General features: G+C 48.2%; 1 protein-coding gene across 5 annotated transcripts in view; it reads right to left on the bottom strand.

Moving 5' to 3' along the window:
• Positions 1-571: 571 nt before the first annotated feature.
• Positions 572-20176, bottom strand: part of LOC125708051 (pleckstrin homology domain-containing family G member 3) — a 51744-nt gene continuing 32139 nt past the window's right edge. For 4 of the 5 annotated variants that reach the window (XM_048975545.1, XM_048975549.1, XM_048975548.1 and 1 more), the window contains 17 exons: positions 19717-20168; positions 16289-16389; positions 14159-14228; positions 14012-14058; positions 12542-12692; positions 12178-12309; positions 11703-11885; positions 11516-11608; positions 10762-10848; positions 10648-10681; positions 9495-9596; positions 9235-9267; positions 8168-8178; positions 7291-7650; positions 5907-6002; positions 3598-5062; positions 572-3131 (listed from right to left, as the gene is read on the bottom strand). In XM_048975545.1, coding sequence (XP_048831502.1) covers positions 2254-3131; positions 3598-5062; positions 5907-6002; positions 7291-7650; positions 8168-8178; positions 9235-9267; positions 9495-9596; positions 10648-10681; positions 10762-10848; positions 11516-11608; positions 11703-11885; positions 12178-12309; positions 12542-12692; positions 14012-14058; positions 14159-14228; positions 16289-16389; positions 19717-20168 — 4295 coding nt within the window. In that variant the 3' untranslated portion in view covers positions 572-2253. The remainder of the gene's footprint in view (positions 3132-3597; positions 5063-5906; positions 6003-7290; positions 7651-8167; positions 8179-9234; positions 9268-9494; positions 9597-10647; positions 10682-10761; positions 10849-11515; positions 11609-11702; positions 11886-12177; positions 12310-12541; positions 12693-14011; positions 14059-14158; positions 14229-16288; positions 16390-19716; positions 20169-20176) is intronic. The other variant, XM_048975546.1, reaches the window with a different exon arrangement.

The following is a 20176-nucleotide window of genomic DNA, read 5'->3' as shown; positions in this document are numbered from 1 at the left end:
TTTCAGATGGTGATTCTCTGTCTCGGTGTTCTGATAGCTCGATCTTCACAAAATATATAAATGTCTGCCACTTCTTTCAAGAAAAGGGGAGAAACTTTATCTGGATCATGCAACTCACAATGAAAATTTGCACAGAATTGCTTTAGCTGGTCTTTGCCACAAGGGGGTGCTGGGCTTTGTATGTCCTTCCTCTCCATATAAAAAAAAAATTCCGTGCTTTAATTCACCTTGTCAGTGACACTCAGAGATGACCCCAGTACAGGTGGGATCCATGTTTAGCCTGTTTATATGCAAATACTTTAATATACAATTACAAAACCCACTCAGAGAATGCCCTACACAGTGGTACAACAATGTCATCTTCCGTTGCGATGTAATTTTTTTTCATAGTGAAGCACTTCAACCACTTGGGATTCAAAATTCCAGGGATGTTCACATTGCATTCTGGGATATGACTTCTTAACCATGTCTATGTATGTATCTGACATCAGTCTGTGTTCTTGGTTCCTCACAGAACTGATTGACACGAACCACGGAGGTGGAACAGGCAAAGAAACGGTCTGCTACAATCTAAACTGTAAACCATTGTTGGTTTAATAGTGAATTAATGCCCCTTTGAGGAAACATAAAACATTTCTGTACAATGATCTTTCTGATACATAACAGAATACAATACACAGGAAGATATTTATATAAAGTCAGACAATTATGCAATAGGAAAATATACACCAGCTGAATAAATAATGTGGATGGCAATATACACGATTAGGAGGAAGAATTAGTCCCAGAGATCAACCGATAACAAAAATCATCATCATATGAAAAGCAATATGTTGCGCACCTGCCCCTCCCAATTGCAGGGCATGATGGGTAATTCCTAACACTGGGGAGCTTTCCTTTCCCTTACATTGCTGTAACAGGTGTGCCTGCAATCTGCGATGCCACGTTTAATCACCAAAACCCTTTTTGGCGAGGTCTGCATGTCATTAATGCATTCCTGCGTGGCACAGCAGGTGGCTGAGGACAAAGTGGGTAACAGCTGAGTGGGTAACAACTACTCTCCTTACATTTCTTTGATTTAGCCTTAAAAAGTGAGTATTCCAGAGCATCTAAGAATGCAGTTTCCTTTAATCATTTGATACCACGGAATCTTTTTCCCGAAACGACTCACGCAATTTGTTAGAAGGCTGATCATCAGCTAAAGCTAATTAAGGCCAGATACTTTAAGGTACAAAGGATGCCCTCTTTTTGTAACTGCAACCTGTAAGCTCTTGGTGCCGAGCCAAGCACTGACTAGTAAGAGGATAGGTGGTGTTTTAAATGGTGTCATTCATGGTCACTGGAATCCATGCCAGAATCATGACTGTTGAACACACCAAAGGAGATGTGGTTTGACCTCGTGATATTGACTGTTTACATGGTATCGAAATGAGGCAGTCAAGGCCACAGAATTGCCAAGACTCTCTCAGTCAATAAGACATGAAAACCAACAGTATGTTGACTGTCACACCCCAAGCAGGGTTCATATGTACAAAAAGACACGCATCACATCAGTCTTTGCATTAATAATAGTTTGTGCAGTTGGAGTAAATAGGACTCGAGCGACTCCTCTTCTGCTTTGGTCCATCTGCACCCGATGCCGCAACAACACGCCATTACGCGATAAGCCATGCGGATGCTCGCATCCCTCGCTACAAGAGGTGCAGCAACGCAGGAGAACGGAAACCGAAATCACTCAGATGGCGCAAAAATAAAAATATTCTGCAGCACGATACCACTGATAGCAATGTGAAGAAAATGCAGAAGAGTTGCTTAATATTGCTGATAAAACTATATCAACAGACTTTACAGGTGAATGTGGAATGAACAGGGAGAAATCAATACAAACAGCATCCTTATCACTGTGACTTTCAGCATATATACAGCATTTTTAAAAAGCACAGTTCATTGATGTAATAGAGCAGGCTTCAGTATATCGGATCGGATCGGATCAGATCAACAGACAGAACTACCGGTACTTTGCGGTCTGCTAATTCTGCGACTTGATCACACTGCCAGCATGCCCTCTTAACACAAACCGGCAAAGCGGCCATGTGTTACTAAGCAACACCAATGACCGCAACATGCATCAGGACCCCCCCTGTGGTGTCATCTCAAAGTTGAGGTTAAGGACTTCCTCAGAGAAAGGAGATGGAAGACGACAGGAAGGAATATTCGCATTTAAAAACTTGTACATCACGGTTTTGGAGCGTTTTATGTGTTTGAGCTCATGTTCTGGAATTTCTCTCTTAGGTTCTTCACCAAGCTCTGTTGGCTGTTGTCCGTCTTTCTCCCCGTGGTCAGGGCAGACACATGGGGACAGTCGAGCTGCTCGCTGGCCACAGCCTCGCCCCCCTCCCTCTGCCGGTATTCGTCTGACTCTTGGTACGCCCTGCAGCGGTCGATGACTGCCATGATCGACATCTCTTCCTGGGAGGTCGGTAATTGGTTGTGGGCGTAGCCTTCTGGTTCACCTGGCTTCCTTTCCGTCTTTTCTGCTCCACCCCATGATTTTGCTTTCTCCACCACGATGACCTTATGGTCATTGGGCAGCGAGGCCTGACCGGACACATAGTAGCCGTCGGGTACTTCTCGATCTTGTAAGTTCGGCAGTCTATGATCCAGTGAGCTTGATCTACAGAGCTTGTCAATGCCCCTGCCCAGGGGGCCCCTGCTTGAATGGGACCTGTAGATCGGCATATCCTGGGGTCCACCGGAGGCTAACTGGCCGAGTTCCACAGGAGGACTGGAGGATGAGGAGAAGCTGAAGTGTCTCCAGGTGCCATGTGGCCGCTCAGAGGCATGGTCTGTCATCTTCTCAGGCACGGAACAGCTGCGGTTCACGGCTGAGAGGCGGGGCGGGCCGCCGCTGGGGCCCCGCTGGCAGTACCGGGACCGCAGTTCACGCACATCTGGCCAGTGGAAGCTCTCAGCTTGTACAGGGCTCAGTGGGCTCCGGGAGCTGGAGCGACCAGGTGACAGGATGTGTGGGCTACCCAGGGAGGTGGGGGTGTGGGCTGGGCTGGGGGAGTGCACCTCCCTCAGAATGACCTGCTCATAGGTGTTCAGTGGCAGCAATAAAGTAGGTTTACCTGCAACACAGAGAACTTTTACACTCCAGACCTGATCATGTACATCCCTGGGACAATCAGGACTCCTGTCCCTAGCAGGATCCCCCACAGCTGCAATTCTCAATACTAACCATACGGCATATTTTTCAATTAATAACTAAATTTAATATATAAAATTAAACAGGATCTGTTTGCAAAAGAAGGCGCGCTTTAATGGAAAGACCAATTACTTCAGCCTCTGAGTTAAAAGTGGACAGATGAAAATGGATTCTATTCTTGTGGTCCCATATATTACGTACAGCATGTGGTAAGAACCATACTGATTAACAGGCTCTTCAATTCCCTACTGAGGAACATATACTGTAGCACACCCTATAAGTGCTGATTGAATGTTCTAACATATCTGATTCAAGCGGCAAGAAACAGCAAATACTACAGAACTTTTAAAACGGTCAACATTCTGGTGCTTTAACTATCCTGGTCTTACCTTTATCCTCCACGTCCAGCTTTTCTTCTTGTACAGACGGCAGGTTCTTCTTGAGGAAGTGGACCTCAGCGTCCCTCCCCCGTGGCCTCACCATGGGCCTGGTGTTCTTTATTCTCTGGCTGTACTGCCGGGCCAGCTGAAACACCTTGCTCTTCATCTTCTCCATGTCCTGCTGAAGCATGTCCTCCTCCAACTCTGAGCGCAGGCTAATTATCCTGGGTACAGGGGTTCGAGGGACCCTCCCCTCCTCATATGGGCCCAGGCTTTCACCCAAGCTGTCTATCTGCAGCTTCCCCTCTTCTGCATCTTTGGAGGACTTGAGGGGTGAGACCACAGAGGACTCTTCGGAGATTGTGCTTAGGTCAGACTCTTCCAGGATAATCAGTGGTTCACTGTATTTGGCCTCAGGGCCACCCTTGGCCCTCTGGGACAGAGATGGACCAGAATACGTGTCCTTCTGAGATTTCAGGCTATCCTGGTGCTCCTTTAAGTCCCCGTTGACTTCCATCTCCATCTCCATCTCCTGCCATACCATGATCATTTCAGAAGAAGGCCTAAACTCATCATCTGTAATGGGCATATCGCTGACACTCTGAGATGGAAGCCTGGTGCTTTGTGACACCACCAAATTGGGATCAGGAAGCTTGGCTCCTGCACCCTGATCATTTTCTAAGCCCGGGAGATCAAATACAGACCAGGAGGGTGTCCTGGAGTTAGAAGCAGGCTTCCTCTCTGCAACAGATGCTTCCTCCTTGGGAATGCTATTGAGTCGGCTACTTAGGTTCCTAACCAGTCCAACTGGAATGTAGGATAAACTCTCCCTTCGTCTGAGGCTGAAGTTAGCATCCTGGTCCTCTGCATGCTCATAGTAGGTCCTGATCTTATCAATAAGCAGGCGGTCTCGCTTAGACAGTGTGTCTCGCCTCCTCAAAGACCCTCGGTCTAACTCAAAACAGTTGTCAGCACTGGAGGAGATGGGATCGACTGCAGGGGTAGGAGGTTCCTGAAAGGTCTCACCAAGGCTGAGGGCACTGGCACTCCCGCTACGGGTGTTCAGCCGTGGTGAGGAACAGCTCAGAGATCGCGTTTCTTCTACAAGGAGGCTTTCCTTCCGGGAGAAACTACTGACAAAGCGCTCGGCGATGACGCTGGCCTGGTCCAGCACCGACTGCGGCAGGATCCTAGCTGGCTCCGGGTCCCGGGCCATTTCCTCCTCTTCATCATCATCCTCATCCTGTGTAGTCTCCCCACTGCTGAGACACTTGGCCTCTACTAACTGGGGGACAAGCAGACACTCTGTCATCTCTTCTCTATCACGCAGTTCCTCAGAAGCAGCGACAATTTCAGGATTCTCGTGAGCAACACGCATGTCAGTGGGTTCAGAATCAGAGGCATCTTCCATTTCGTCTTCGGTGACCCCAATCTCTGGGGTTCCACTAGGAGGTTGCTGCTGACCTTCAGGGGCCTGGGGAAGGATAGGGAAGAAGTAATTAGCAGATGTGCTCAACTATCTATGAGGCCCTTTAATTGCCCTTATATCTGGGCTGAATGTTATGCTTTTTATTTCTTATACAGGATAGATTTTGATGGATCTGTGCCCATATTAGTAAAATTTCGTCCTAAAAAGAGACACATGATCAGCTATTTCTGCACTATGAATCATCTGCAATTGCAGCATAATGGTCAGTCAATAGTGAAGCACAATAAGGTCCATGTTGTGTAGAACACCCAGCGTGACAGGGCCCAGGTGCTAAGGAAACATTCAGCAATGCAGAAAGGGGATAGCCAGCTGTTCGGCTGGAGAGGTGCTCATTTCAGGAGCCGGATTTCTGCGGGAACCACCCACTGATGCCAAAACGTTCCCACATTTGCCACAAGCAACGGAGGGAGGTGATCCACGGGTTTGTGGGCGTGGGTTGAGTGGTTGCTATTTTCATGACAAAAAGTACACTTAGCGTAACCGGCTGCATGGACCCAGGCATGGATCCAGCTGAAACCCATATGTATGAAGCAAGTCTTTCACTGAGCTCTCAGAGTTTGGAACTGAAGAAATGAATAGAGCCGGGCATCAATTTTCAACTACAGCGCAGCTGTTAACCAAATACAGCAATGACCAGGAGGCATGGGTGACTTCTGGGGAACCGGGACCTTTAGCAACAACTCAAGAGGTACAACAGAAATCAAAGCTCAGGTTTTAAAGATCGTATCAGTTTTGATCCATGACTGAACATGAAAAAAAACAACCCTCTTTTTAAATATCCAATTCAAAAGTTCTCTCAGTCTCACGTTCTCAGACACTTGTCACTCACGTGATGCTCTTGGGGGTTCCCATCCTCAGTCGGTTCGTCCCGTCCACCCTCTTGTTTCGGCGAGCCCTCCCCTGTAACCTCACACCCATCTTCATCCTATGGGGATCAAAAAACAAAAATGGGTGAAGTTTTCCTGGGAGGGTATTCAACTAACAGTGCTGGGGGGGGCTGGTCGGCAGCCTGCTTAGTCACTCATCACGACATGCGAGTTCAGATGGTCTTGTCTGTCCATTATGTGGATTTTGGATGCTGGTAGCTGATTAAGTTTAGCACCTAAAATGTTTTCCCTTCATTTTACCTTTTTAGGAATAGACTTACTTAAAAGTTCAATCAACATCCTGTTTTGATTCTTATAAGAGCTCCTTTCAAACAACCCCTATTGTCAAGAAATCAAAAGGCAAACCCACTGCTCATTTAATCACCAAAGGCAAAGTGTGGCTTGCTTTAATGACCTTTGAAAAATACACCTTTGAAGTTGGCCATTAATTCTGAGCTACTGAATGAAATGCAAACAACCATTAAATCTGGGGGTCTAGTAATCTAATTAGTATGACCCTACAGTGCTTATCAAAACTCCACTGCATTTCAAGTCAAGTCTAGAGAAAGTTGCCTGTCACTGATGCTCCCATCTACTACATTATTAACTGGAATTCTATTAAGCAAAATTAACTGGAATTCTATTAACCAATATTTTAAAAGGACATGACACTGTAAAAAAAATCCTGTGAAGGAATTGTTTTCATTTGCACCCACAGCAGAATTTGTGCAGTTATGGAAGCAGATTATATCTGTTGATGGTCATGCAGGGTTATGAGTCCGTGACCATGGATAAATGCACAGGGTGACCACCGTCTCCTGAGAGAGACTGGACCAGGGCGTTGACCGAGCCAGTGCCTTAGTGACACCACACTGCCATGAGGAATGACATACGTGTGGAGGCCAACTCAACGGCTTCATCACAGCCTTGGGGCAGATGGTGAAACTAACGGACTTTGCCCTACAAACTGAGGCAGAACGTGCATCGAAAGTGAAACCGGCGGTGAGCCTGCCTTCCCTTCAGGGGCCGGGCAGTCACCCTCATGCCTGGACTAGATTACCAACTGCAATTACATTTCTTGAGCATCATTACCATCAATCCAGGGGAGGGAGTGGGAGAGTGTTTAAGTCATGCATCAAGTTAATGTGAAGGCGAGAGTGAGGATGCTCCATGCGTCATTCGGATTTTCATTCAGTGTCTGTTAGCTGCAGCCTTTGGTTACTTTGTCAGTGGTTTACGGCGCGACGTGAGCGTGCAAGCCGATGCTTTCAATTGGCCAAGTTAGGTGGGAGTGCCGGGGAGGACGAATGGGGGAGTAGGAAGCCCATTGGTGGCAGAGAGCCTCACCGTTGTGAACCGAGCGAAAAGCAAAGCCCTGGCTCTATAGTGCCAGCAGGAGATGGCGGCCAACATGGAGCTGGCAAAGTCGGCTACCTGGTCGTCCCCCATCAGAATATCGTCCTCGTTATTCTCCCAGTCCTCCTGCTCCACCCTTTCACAGGGAGGTGCCCCTGGCCTAGGTTCCTCACTGTCACTAGGGGAGAGCCGCTCAAAAGAGTCCTTCTGGACTCCCGGCTCCTCATCATCATCCTCCACACTAGGCCTTTCAGCCTCAGGCTCGCCTTGGCTTGAGCCCAAGGTGCTGACACTAGCTCCGGCCTGCAGTGAGCGCCTGTTGGCCTGCAGGGCACCTTCGCTGTCTGCGTGCTGTAGTACGAAGCCAGAGAAAGTCAGTCAGGTGTTTAAATTGTTGTACGGCTCCAAGATTCGGGTGTTGGTTGCGATTTTTATGGTGGGGGGGGGGTGGGGGGGGGAAAGAAGATTTATCCGTTATAACAACTAAGGAGGGCATAAAGATAGCAGTAAATTTATAGTAATGATCAATTTTATTGAATGGGAGGAACAGAATAAATAAAAATCAAACCAAAAAAAAATTTAAATAAACTAAATTTACGACAAGAAATCAATGTCCAATTTTATGTGCGGGAGGGAAGACATCTGCAGTTCTTTGGGTTGCATTTCTGTTGCATCAGTTAGCTTACAGTCAAACTGTACCACATCCAACAGTCTGACAGTGGGAACCGGAGATGGACACATCATGCCACTGGCCACAAAGGGGCAATGTGCATTCATAACTAATACGACCTCAGCCAAACACTGATCGCCGAGAAACATCCAAGCACAGAGACCTGATGGTCATGAGGTTGCAACGAATGGGTCTTACCTTGAGAATGGCTGGAGCAGGACGCGAAGTCACGTGGGAAGCAAAATCCGAGAAAAGAGGGATGGAAGATGTCAGACAAGAGAGAACAAGCACAGGTTCATAATGCTGCAAACACGCGCCCCAAGATGGATAAGAGCGGGAAGATTTTCTCGAGATTATCTCGTGGGACACGTGATGGCCATTTTTACAGGTAGCACAGCAATTTTAGAAGCTCCTGCAACTTACTGAAGTCAGGAAGGCAAAAGAACAACGTGTCTCCTTACCCTACCCAGCGCTAAAACGTCATCTCCGTAATTGGGTTATTATAAGGAACACAAATGAAAAGGGCTGTTTTCCAAGTCACACCTCTTAAGAGCAATTGATGCCGACTCCCCCTCCCCCCAGCATTGCTGAAGGATCCTCAAAAATAGAAATGAAGAACGTCGAGTTCATTACACTCCCATCTAAACTGCTTCTAATGGCAGGGGGGGGAAAAAAACATCTTTTCATCCCTGGCAAATAATAATTCGCAAATGGGATGCTCTACTGATCTGCTGCCAAAGCCGAGCTTGGCTACAGACGAGATCCAAACTGTTTTAGGCGGTGCCGTTGCGGACAGCACTGCCTGCAGGCAGATATCCAGCCTTTTCGACTGTGTCTGGAGCCTGTCAAGCTCGTGAAAGAGTCTTCATGGAAACCGAGGCAGACGAGGATGCAAAAGCTGAACAGACAGGCCAGGGCGCTGGAGGGGCGTGGAGACCCAGGTAGATTCAGGGGGCCCAGCACATTACAGGAGCCTCAAAATGTACTGCCTACTGGGGGGATCCGACCAAAGGACTTAAGGTGACATCTTGTCAAGGGGTCCATATTTCTAGCTACGTCCCTGCGGACAGGCAGGCCACCAACATCGCGACTCTACTATTCCTCCCGGCTGCCTGCTAAGTGCTTCATTGAAGGGCAGAGAGCAAAGCAGAAGCGACATCCTATCTTTCATAAGAAAGTCTCCCTTAGGTGCAGGCATCACACTGCATTATGGGTAAATCAGCACTGCCATGGGGCCAAATGTGCGTATAAACCATCTCACTTACCTTTGGTGCTTTTGATAATCTGCTTGGCAGGTTCTAAAGAGGGAATCGAAATGGAAAGTGAGTACTACTTAAGGGGAATATAAAGGTTAATATATTTATGGTGCTGGCTGTCATATCACAGTAGTCGGCTTGAAAACAAAATGTAAAACTGAGACATCGGCTGACGTATAGAGACAACATTTTGAAGAAACCCCAGTACTGCTTCTGTGGTCCATAAAAGGCTGTGCTGGACCATCTTGTGTTCTGGAGATGGCTCTTACCTGACCGGCGTCGCCCTCGTCGCACTCCACCTGGGAATTCGTCTGAACTGTAGGACACGGCCTTCTTAAGCCTCTCCGGGCTATACCGGTACTTTGTAGGGTCTGGAATGTGGAAGGCAGCCCATGAGAACGAGTGCGAGTGTCTCATATGGTCACCTGGCTGAGCTTTCTCTACAGGAGATGTTTCAGGCTAACAGAACTCGGCTCGTCAGCAATGGCTCCCCAGTTCCCTTTGAGATGCCGATTAGATTTGATATTTAACATGCTATATTTTAACAAGAGCAATGAAATGCTTACTTGCTCAACCACACCCAATACAAATGATCAGCACCCACGCGACGGACAAGTGACACAGACATTACACTTTCACGTTTTACACGAGTGTTTTGCAAAACACTGAAAATTCTGCGTACACCACCAGTCAGGACTTTTTGCGCACACTGACATTTTTACTCACTTAAGATTTACTAAAAATGCACTCGATATTCTTTGCTAACAAATAAATGTACAGTATGTTCACCATTTGAGTTCCGTTATTAGCAAGGAAATGTCACATGTTTGATTCATGAAAGTAACCACCTCTAGCTGTTATAACAGCAGAGAAAATTCAAGGCATCCTTTGTACAAGGGACATTAAATAGTGCTCTGTTACATGGGCATGGCATGCACTGTTACATATCCTTTCCATATTATAAAGGAAATTTGTTTTATTTTACTTATATTTTCATTTACTCAACATATAATTAACATAATGCTTAACATATAAAAAATCTGAGAAAAAGATGTTTATCTTTCTATATTGTGGATTTTCACTTATTGCTTTTAAAGTTTATATGGTCTATCTATATTGCAGATTTTCACCTATCGCTGATGGGACCAGGAGCTTGCTTTGCACTGCACAACTTTTGACTAGTAATGTACAAGTTAGTGTACAAGGCAGTGTACAACTTTTGACTAGCAGTGTACAAGCAGATCTTACTACCCACCCCTGCATAAAGGGTTTACCTGAAATGTCCCAATAGTCCTCTTACTCCACCTGTTTTTTATAGCACTGTAAACATGCTAAACTTTCAGCCATCGTTAGCCATTAAGCTGCACTGTCCATTTAGCCCGCAGAAACCCAACAGCCTGGTGCAGCCACACCAACACTCACATATGGAGTCCATTTCCAAGATGGCCTCCTTTGCCTGAAAGACAGAAAGAAGCGAAAATGAGCACAACAGAGACAGACAGGATCCTCCAAGGAGAAGCCAGATACAAGGTGTACCTTTTCTGGGATGATAGCATGGTGGTTCTCCAGAATGAGCCTCTTAATATGATGGGTCCACAGCCTCTTCTCCTCCACTGTCTTGGCCTGAGGAAGAAACGTAGAGCATCAGTGGCGTATGCAGGGAGGGGTCCCCAAATGGGACAAAAGGCACGGGGAACCTGGTAGGAATTCAATCAGATATCTATCAGTCACCACTAGGAGACTCAGTCTCAGAAAACGCGCAACTGTCCTACTCTCTGCAAATAAGATTTTAAAATTGATCTACATACACGTCTACATCTACATACAGAATACTATACTGCTCACACTTCTCAGTTATATATTTTATAACAACACTTCTGTGTGATCGAACCATTACTACAGGCAGCAGCTGTAGTCTCCGGTCTCCAAACATTATGTCAAACTGACCTTTATCAGAGAAAGAGAGCTTTTCCTGAACAGTAAACCAGACCAGGCAATTTTCAAATTCATCTGCTTATTTCCTCTGACAAATTCAGCCAATATGCCTTTGGCCGGAGACCTTCACCCACCACCAACAGATCCAGCTCAGTTCCAGATGAAAACACGATTGAAAGAGATTGAAAGATTGAAAGAGATTGAAAGTTAAGGATTTTTCGACAGGGGCTAATTTCGGGTTTCACAGCACAGCTTCAACACATAAGCACAACAAACTAAACCACGCCAGCCACAAATCACGTCAGACGAGGCTTTAATGGGCCGCTTGGGCCAGAGCACGGTCCCAGGCACTCACCTGTACTGTGTGGGGTTGTTTGGGGTACTTGAAGCGCGTCACGCTGAAGCACAGGGAGTCCTTGGCGCTATCGATCAGCATCAGTGCAGAGCACTGGAACGGGAGCAGGTCGGGTCAGGTTAATGCTGAACACGCCCTGGGGCAGACAGGCCTGTGCCGGCCCTCATGGCTGCCACGGGACCCTCACCAAGATGTTGCTTTTGTGTTCATAGTGTTCCCCCCGTTTCTTAGTGATGAGGAGGATCTTGTCGAAGAGGAAGAGCGTCCGCTCGTTCTTAGCGCGATGGATCCGGAAGGTGCCCTCCAGGACCAGCTCGCCGTAGGTGGTGAGATCTGGTCCCTTCCAGTTGATGAGCAGAGACTGAATCTCCTGTGTGGGCAGAGTGGAATCATTAGATTAGATTCGATTTCTTACAAGAAACTGTTTTTGCTTAGCAGAATTTTTTGAACTTTGAAAATGTTCTGAACTTCGCAGAACTCAACCATTCATGCCTCATAACCGATGCAGTTTTAGCACTGAAACCTTAAAGGCTACCTGGCAGAACAGAAGATAAAATGGAACCACACACAGAATAGCAAAAAAAGTACTGTAATGGCACCGACGTCCTCCTGCGATAATGGAAGCTTTACGCACTTATCTGTGAGGGGTGCACTTGACTCACCTGCAGCCTGATGGCATGCTCGTGCTTGCGCTTCATATCGTTGATGTACCAGGCCACCCTCGTCATGGTGTCGATGGCTTCTTCCACCACCTCATAGCCCTCTTCCTCAGGGTCAAAGTGCTTGGCGATCTCCTGCAGTGGGCAAGAGGACAGCTGTCAGGAGATGCTGGGAGGAGCTTGTTGACCATTGGTTGTATTTATGTAAGTCGCCCTGGCTAAGGGCGTCTGCCAAATACTTTGATTAAGTGGGTGTGGCCTACAAGGAAAGGGGTGGCAGGAATGGCCTTGCGTGGGCATGACCTGTTTCTGGATGGCGGCCCCCTGGCAAGCTGTGCCTATGGACGGCCAGCTGTGGAGCTCCTACCTGCAGCAGCAGGTGGTACTTGAGGATCCTCTGCACAGGCTTCAGCAGGTAGGAGCCCAGTGGCAGCGAGCACTTCAGCGAGGCCTGCCGGTCCCGGAAGAACTTGGCCAGGACCTTGTTTTGCATGCATTCTGTCAAAGCGGCGACTGAGCTGTAGGGGGATGGGGAAGGTATGGCGGGAGAGTCAAACACATGGTGGATCTCGCTCTGCGTCTGTCCATCTTGCCTTTTCTTTCTGGGCCCCTGTCACAGACCTATTTCTCCATCCATTTTGCCTTTCTGTAATTTTCGCCTAAACGAATCTCAATGGCAGCAAGATGACATCATTTATTGCTTTCGTTACCATTTCGAATACCATTACCATTGGCACCCAGACTCAATTTCCCAGCCAACACTGTTCCACCCTAATTCAGTTTAGTTACATTAGTTTTCCCGATACAGACAGTAGCCTAGGAAAGCCACACTAAGTACTATGGCGTACGTTAGCGCCCCCTTATGTAGACTAGGGAAAGGTCATGCAAGTGGACATATCAATGATGAAAACTGAGCAGAGAGAATTATGTGGGCAACTTTAATGTGCTTGGGATGCTCAGTACTGCAGACGCCAGCCTGAAGGATCTTTTAGGGAATTTAAGTGATGATTGAGGGCCTCGGATGTCTCAAAATGGACATCATAAAGAGGAAGACGACACGCAGATGAACTGCAGCTGGGATGCAGCAGGCTGGAGACGGTCATTCTGACGCCATTCTGAGTTCTCATTCGTCCGGATCAAACCGGCTTCCTCTAGTTCACCTAACTGCATCGTGCTTTTCTGACAGGGCCTGTCCTGTCAGATTTCCACTCAAGACTTTAGTGATATGATCGCTGTAGGGGGCTCTATTTTAAATCTTACATTTTTAACTGATTTAACATGGGGGCTGTTTTGACAGCTGTCAGACAGCCACATGTCCGGCTTATTAAAAATCACACAACAGGGTCTGAAGAGTTTGTGACGGGAGACACAGCACTGTCCGGAGATACCAGCACTACGCCGCGCATTTTGCCGTCTTCGCATGGGTATTTACTGCGACATCCCGGCACCCATCTCGCATTCACCAGTGAATGACCTTCCTGATCAAATTAACTGCACTGCACTGTTTGTTGCCAAGACGGGGCAGAGTTTCAGAGTAACATCGCCTCGACATTATGGATGCCCTGTTTCCTGTGTCTCATTAGTTCTCCATCAGCCAGGCTGAACATATCAATCCGACAAGGGACCAAGTTTTCCTTTCACGCTCCAGCGACTGACAGACCCAGGTAATAATAATAATAATAATAATAATAATTAAAAAAATCTATAACCACAGCAGTAACTGAGGCTCATTATGGTTTATTGAGCTTTGCGGGAAGAGTGAGATTAAAAGCGGGTCAGCTGGCTTAAAAACTGCCTGATCAGCAGTGGCCACAAGACAGTTACACGTCCGACTTACTTGGGGTAGTTTGTGCAGTACTGGGTGTAGATCGTGAAGTACTCACTCTGCAAAAAAAAAAAACCCAACGCAGATGTCAGATGCTGCATCCATTTCAACATATACAGAAAGAATAACAAACAGGACAACAGGGACGCTTCTGCTCACCATGTCCACGAAGCATTTGGCGATGGCCACGGGGTCATTGTCGCACTGGTTCAGAGACTGCAGTAGTTCGCTGGAAAAAAAAACAGAGGAGGCCACGGTGAGGGGGGGGGGGGCAGCTGTCATGCGGCACTTTTCCACTGCCACCAAGAACCGAGCCCGTTCCGGGAAGAGACGGTTCTCCATTGTAAGTTATGCAAGCCATACCCAAACCGTACCCATACCGACATGTTCCTGCTTAGCAAGGCCGAAAGCGTGACCAAACTGAGCGGGTTGTATCACCACCATCTGATTGGTCAAAATGCACGGCGATACCGGTTGTCTGCTAATGGATTATCTGAAGGAAAATGTGTATATTCTACACATTATTCACTGTTAGTAGTATCTCACATCAAAATGTATTGTTGCGTCCTCAATGATTCAGAACCTGAAAAATTTCTGATCTCCTACTCAAAGTAGTACTATAGAACAGCTGAACGGAATGCATTCGTAAGGCAAATTTACAAGAACGAATGCTAATGGAAATTAGCACATAGTAAATCCTGATGCACGGCGTGTGAACAGTAAATAACGTCACACTCTCCAAACCTGACAACGACTGCAGTGGAATATTGAGGCGAGCTGGAACCGTGCTATGATTAGTGTCTCTTCACGCCGCAGGTCGGGTTTGGCCCGGTTCCCGCAGGTCAGTGGAAACGCGCCAATAAAGCCAGCAGGACAACCCAACCCTGTGGAGTGAGGCCCAGGAGATGCACTTCTTACCTTTGGGGTCAGGTGCCACTCAGACATCATAAGGCATAAGGCTTTACTGAATGCTACAGCGCTTTGGCTCTCACGGACCAGGGATTGTTTACCGTCAAGTGACCACAAGCCACAACAGCAAACCATTTCCGAGCGCTTGTTTTCAGTCATTTTTCATTTCCACACAGAGGCCCGATCAGGCCCCTTGGAGCTACAGGGAAACCCCCGAAATGGAGAACACATGGTACGGTCCTGGCGTTGCCATGGAGAAATGACATGTGGCAGAAGAGGCGCACAGGAAGATGTCACCACACATGCAGTCTGCGAATGTCTAAAGGCGCTCGGCCCAAAATTTGGAGGAGGGGTCATTTTCCCAGACAGGCTAAGAAATTATGGGGGACAGAACAGAACAGGGATGAGTCAGGGGTACGAAAAGGTACGTCGTGCTCAGAGCATAGAGTGAGTTGCTCCCACAGGGTGGGTCAGGAGCGCTTATGAGTTGGAGAGGCTTAATGAGAAGATAGGAAATGTGACCACACTGCAGACATGCCCCCAGCCCCAAACAAACCCCCCCCCCCCCCAGTGGGAGGCACGCGATGCTGGACTCGAGCAGTGTGCAGGAACAGCTCTCACACGAGGTACCGGGGCCATCAGTGTAAATTACCCCAGTATCCAGACCAGGCATTTCCGACCCTGAAACAGGACGATAGGCTCAGCGAAAATAAACAAAACAAATAAGTTTCTCAGACAGCAAACCGAAAGCCGGTAAAATAAGGTCTGGGGATTTTCAGGGGCCTGGCTGCCCTGCCTCCGAAACCCACAAGCTGCATCGCCACATTCCTGGTGGAGAGACAGTCCATCCAAGCAGATAAACAGCATGGACATCTTGCCCAGATTGAGGGGGCGGTTGCAGTTGGTGGTTTAGGTACCTTAAGTGCTCCCTGCTAATTAACTGTAACCCTAATTAACATTAACCCTAACCCCCACCACAGTAACCTGTTCACCTTCTTTTTGACTTTCATTAGTTAAATTTAAAAACTTTCATAAGTTTTTTTTTTACCTGTAATTACCATGAAATCGTCCTTCTGTTAATAGTGATGTGAAAACTATATGGAGGAGGGGTGGGGTTACTGTGACCTCTATCTCTGAGTGGGGGGGGGGGGTGTTTGGAAAAGAGAGAGAACTATTTTAACAGACAGACCAGCTCTGGCATGGTGTGGAAGCATCTAGCTGATGTGTGTCCCAGAATCTGCAAAGGTTGTTTCTGTGGGATAAGTGAGGAAATGGAACCAACACCGAACCCAGGGCAAGTTAACACGGACCCCCCTTCAGGGTGTGAAAGGGACCCCAGGCAAGCCAGTCAGTGTGCCTTTGGATGAGAGAGCGCCTCACCTGTTGAACTCGTAGATGTCCTCGATGTTTCCGAAGAGGGCAGACACATGCTCCGGTCTAATGGGCAGGTCCGCTTTGTCAATTATGTGCGCCAAGTAATCCTGCAAATCCAAGCAGACCATGTGATCACATCAATTCACTCAATTACTGCTTAAAATTAAGTCACGTAATTAATTACATTTCTTAACTAACAAATGCTGGCATGTGCACGGTTCTCGTAATCAACTCAGAGAGCGATATTAAAAGATCTTCTCTTTAAAACGAACCTCAGCAAATCTGAACCGAGTCGATCTGTGGTTAACTACAGGCTTTGCCCAAAAGAGGGAGCTAGAGCACAGCCAGAAGAACTTCAATGCAAATCAGAGCAGATGTTCAGATTTTTCCCCCATTATATTTAACCAGTGACTCTAAATCCTGTTCCTGGGACCGGCAGGGTGACATCATGCGCATCCAGTGACCACTTCCTGTCTCAGGTAACAAATTCACCTAGCAGTCTTCAGCTTTTATGGAATACAGCCAGATATAAGGCAACTGAAGATAAAGCAGACTCAACATAAGCACTCAGTGTCAGATTTTGTCACATGACTTGGCCACATATCTTGGCTTATTATAATGTTAGCATAGCGTCATTAATTAGAGCAGGGTTAGTAGACCCTGTTATTGTCAGGGTGTTGAGGCCCATGTCTGTGTCTGCTCTGAAGTGGGAATGGGCCCCTGAAATCAGAACGCAGACGCTGAAGGGTTATGGGGACTTTCTGGGCCAGTCTGGGCCGGGCTGCACATCAGAGGCGCTCATGTTATTGTTGGCGAGGCAGACATGCCGGTGCTGGCAGAGCATTGTTGGTGAGGGTGGGAAGTGCACGGAAAGCTGGGGATGGACCGCCTGCGAGGTGCGGTTACCCAGGCTGACCTGGAGGGGGCGCTCTGCCATGTCAAGATCCCTCAGGATCAAAGGAGAAGCATGGCCCAACCCTTCACATTCAGATCATCGAACTCAGAACCCAGAAAGAAAGTAAGGATACTGTCTCAATTACAATTACAAGCTAATGAATTGCATGTCTTTTCAGCCTCTGGTTGTCTGTGGTACAATCTGTCCATACCCAAATTCCTTCATACCCTCATGAAGTACCACAGAGGCATTCCCCTCGATCCCAAAGTCACTGCGCCCATTTCTTCATGTTTTATGAGGTTAATATCCCCTCAGAATGTGCTGGTGCTGAAATCCACGGCACAAATTTGTTTAATCACCTTTTTGGGGGAGCTTAGATATATTTAGTAACTTGTGTTTTCGGCGAGACATTCAACGGTCGCACCGCACGCATAAATCAAAGTTGTTTATTAAAAATCCTTGTTTTTGGAGCTTTGCCAAGCGCATCGGCCATACGGTGCTCCATGGATCTTCAAGAAGGGGGAGGGAAGAGAGAGGAAGCCGGCAAACACAAGGCGGACATGTAGACGCACAGGAGGAGGGAATAGACCAGGCTCCATGCAAATGCTGGCTTTGAATGCTCACAGCAGGGATGGTATGCAAAAGGACCACGCAAGAATTCTCTGCTGCTCATGACAACAAATGTGCATTTAAAGGACCTGGTTTACTGCAGGTCAGTCAGATCACTCTTACAGCGGGTGCAGGTGAGAATCCTGCATCACAGCGCACTACAGCACCTTCTCATCACCAGGTCTGCTGCTTAACCAGGCCCTGTACGTTCACCTTCGGCCCACAGGCGGAGAGCTGAAACAGGAAACCTGAGGAGACCACAAGCCTGAGCAGCAAGTTCAGCTGAAACCATGGAGGCAGCCAGGGGGTGGGGCATGTCCATCCCAGACGCCAGGGGCGCAGTGAGCGGGGGCCAGCGAGGGAAAAAGACGCTGAACTTCCCCTAACGGCCTCGAGAAAACGCTGCCAGACATGAGGCCAGAGTCGGCTTCTCTGAAAACACACAGAACAGAGTCTTGGCTGCCAAGGAAAGGCCTGCGATTCGACGTGTGGGAGGTGTAGGACTGTGTCTGCGGGGGTGGGGGGGCACAGAGTAGGAAAGGGGGCAGGTTGGGTTCACTCTGCACCTGAAACAACACGCAGAGTCAAGCTCGCTCTCTGCATGTCAAATTGCCGCACAGACACACCAGTCCTCAGTTACGGGACGACCAACTGTTAGCCCCTCTCTCTCGGGCCGGCCTGCCCCTCTCTCTCAGGCCTCAGCCAAAAGGAGACCCAAGAGACACCAATTCCTATCTGCTCACGCTGAAGCCATGAGGCACCCATGCAGGCACCCGTCTGTTTGACACTGAGCACTTCCCCAGGAACACCAGAAGCCAGTAACAGTTACAGTCGCCATCTCCAGCTTCACAGGCCTCACACAGCTTGGTATTTGTACATCTGAAAACCATATAGAAGAGAGAAAAATGTTCTAATAAAGTCAAGGCGAGATTTGATCTCGAGCCTTGCGGATTCTGACTCCCACCTCTCAAGTGCCCAGAACTCTTGGGACCTGGTTAACAAGCAACCCCCCCCCCCCCACACACACACTTGTAGTCATATCTTTGTAGCGACAGTCCATTCATATCTATGTAAAAAAAACCCTAATCCCAACTTTGACAACCCTAACCCTACCCAGCCCTAACCTTAACCACAATTAATGCAACAAAATATCACTTCTGGCATTTTTAGTTTTTTGATTGCAGTCACAGATGTTCATAAAATTGAGTTTCCCCTTGAAAAAATGGTCCACACAACAGCAGGCTTTTTATTATATTGTGAGGACGTTTGGTCTCCACAATGCAATACTTACATGACCCACACATGCATGCACACACATGCATGCAGCATGTGCCAACAAACTAGAGGGGGAGGCCATAACTGTGACCGTCTGACAAGTTTTGAATGAGCTGTCACTAATGTTAGATATCAGTTTCAGCTAAGACTCTTTATAAAAACTGTCACTTCCAGGACAGTATCAGGTATAATGCTGCAGCTTGAGGGCATGCGACTGCATTTCTCTGACACGCACTCGTCTGAGCAGCCCTGCAGGTCATTCATGTAAATACCGACTGTGGGAGACAAAAGCTTCCTCCCACCAAGAAGCAAACGCGCATTAAAACTGACAAGCAGCAAAACAAGCTGAGGATCCCGGGGACAGACAGGCGGCTGGCTCCAGACTGCACTGCGGGACACGTCCTCATGTCCGCCGGTTCCTCGGGGGATTCCCTGTCTGGGCTTTCTGAGAAGGAGGGAAGCCAGAGAGGATTGTGGGAAGGCTCAGTAATTCTGGACAGCCTCTCAGGTGGCGTATGGTGGGTGGAGGGAGAGTCTGAGAACCCTGGATTCCTGTGCTGACTGTAAAGACTGTTTTAGACCTGGGGTATAAGCTCTGCGATTGCAGCTCGGGGGTCTTTTACGTGGGAAGGTCCTTAGCGGAGCCAGCACTGACCTGTACGATGCTGCGCAGGTCCCTGACGTACATGCCCTCCGTCTCGATGATCTCCACCACGACGCGGTCCACGTACGTCAGCTTGGGGTTGGGGGCCATTGCTTTGGCTGCGAAGGGGGAGATCCACGCGTGTGGGACGGCCTCAGCCGACTGGCTGCCGTTACGGCGGAACTCCGCCTGGCGGTTCCCCCGTGAATCAGCCTGCTGCGATTTCTTGGTGCCCCTCGCTGGGCTCAGCTCGAGATCGACGTCGTCTCCAGGCGGGGGCGGGGCACTCCCGCACAGGCTGTGTCCGTCCCGTGACGAGCCAGACGACAAGGTGGACACCAGGCTCACCGGGCGCTCTCCGTCAGAGGGGTCGGTGCCGAACGGGGCGGAGCAGTCCGGTACGGCGCCGAGAGATGCACGCTCATTGCTGCTGGCGGAGGAGGCCGTGGACAACCGAGGAGATTCTGAAATG

This window comes from Brienomyrus brachyistius, chromosome 14 (genome assembly GCF_023856365.1).
Source record: "Brienomyrus brachyistius isolate T26 chromosome 14, BBRACH_0.4, whole genome shotgun sequence".
Lineage (NCBI taxonomy): Eukaryota > Metazoa > Chordata > Actinopteri > Osteoglossiformes > Mormyridae > Brienomyrus > Brienomyrus brachyistius.
Note: the sequence above shows the minus strand (reverse complement) of the source record. Positions and strands in the feature narration are given on the sequence as shown.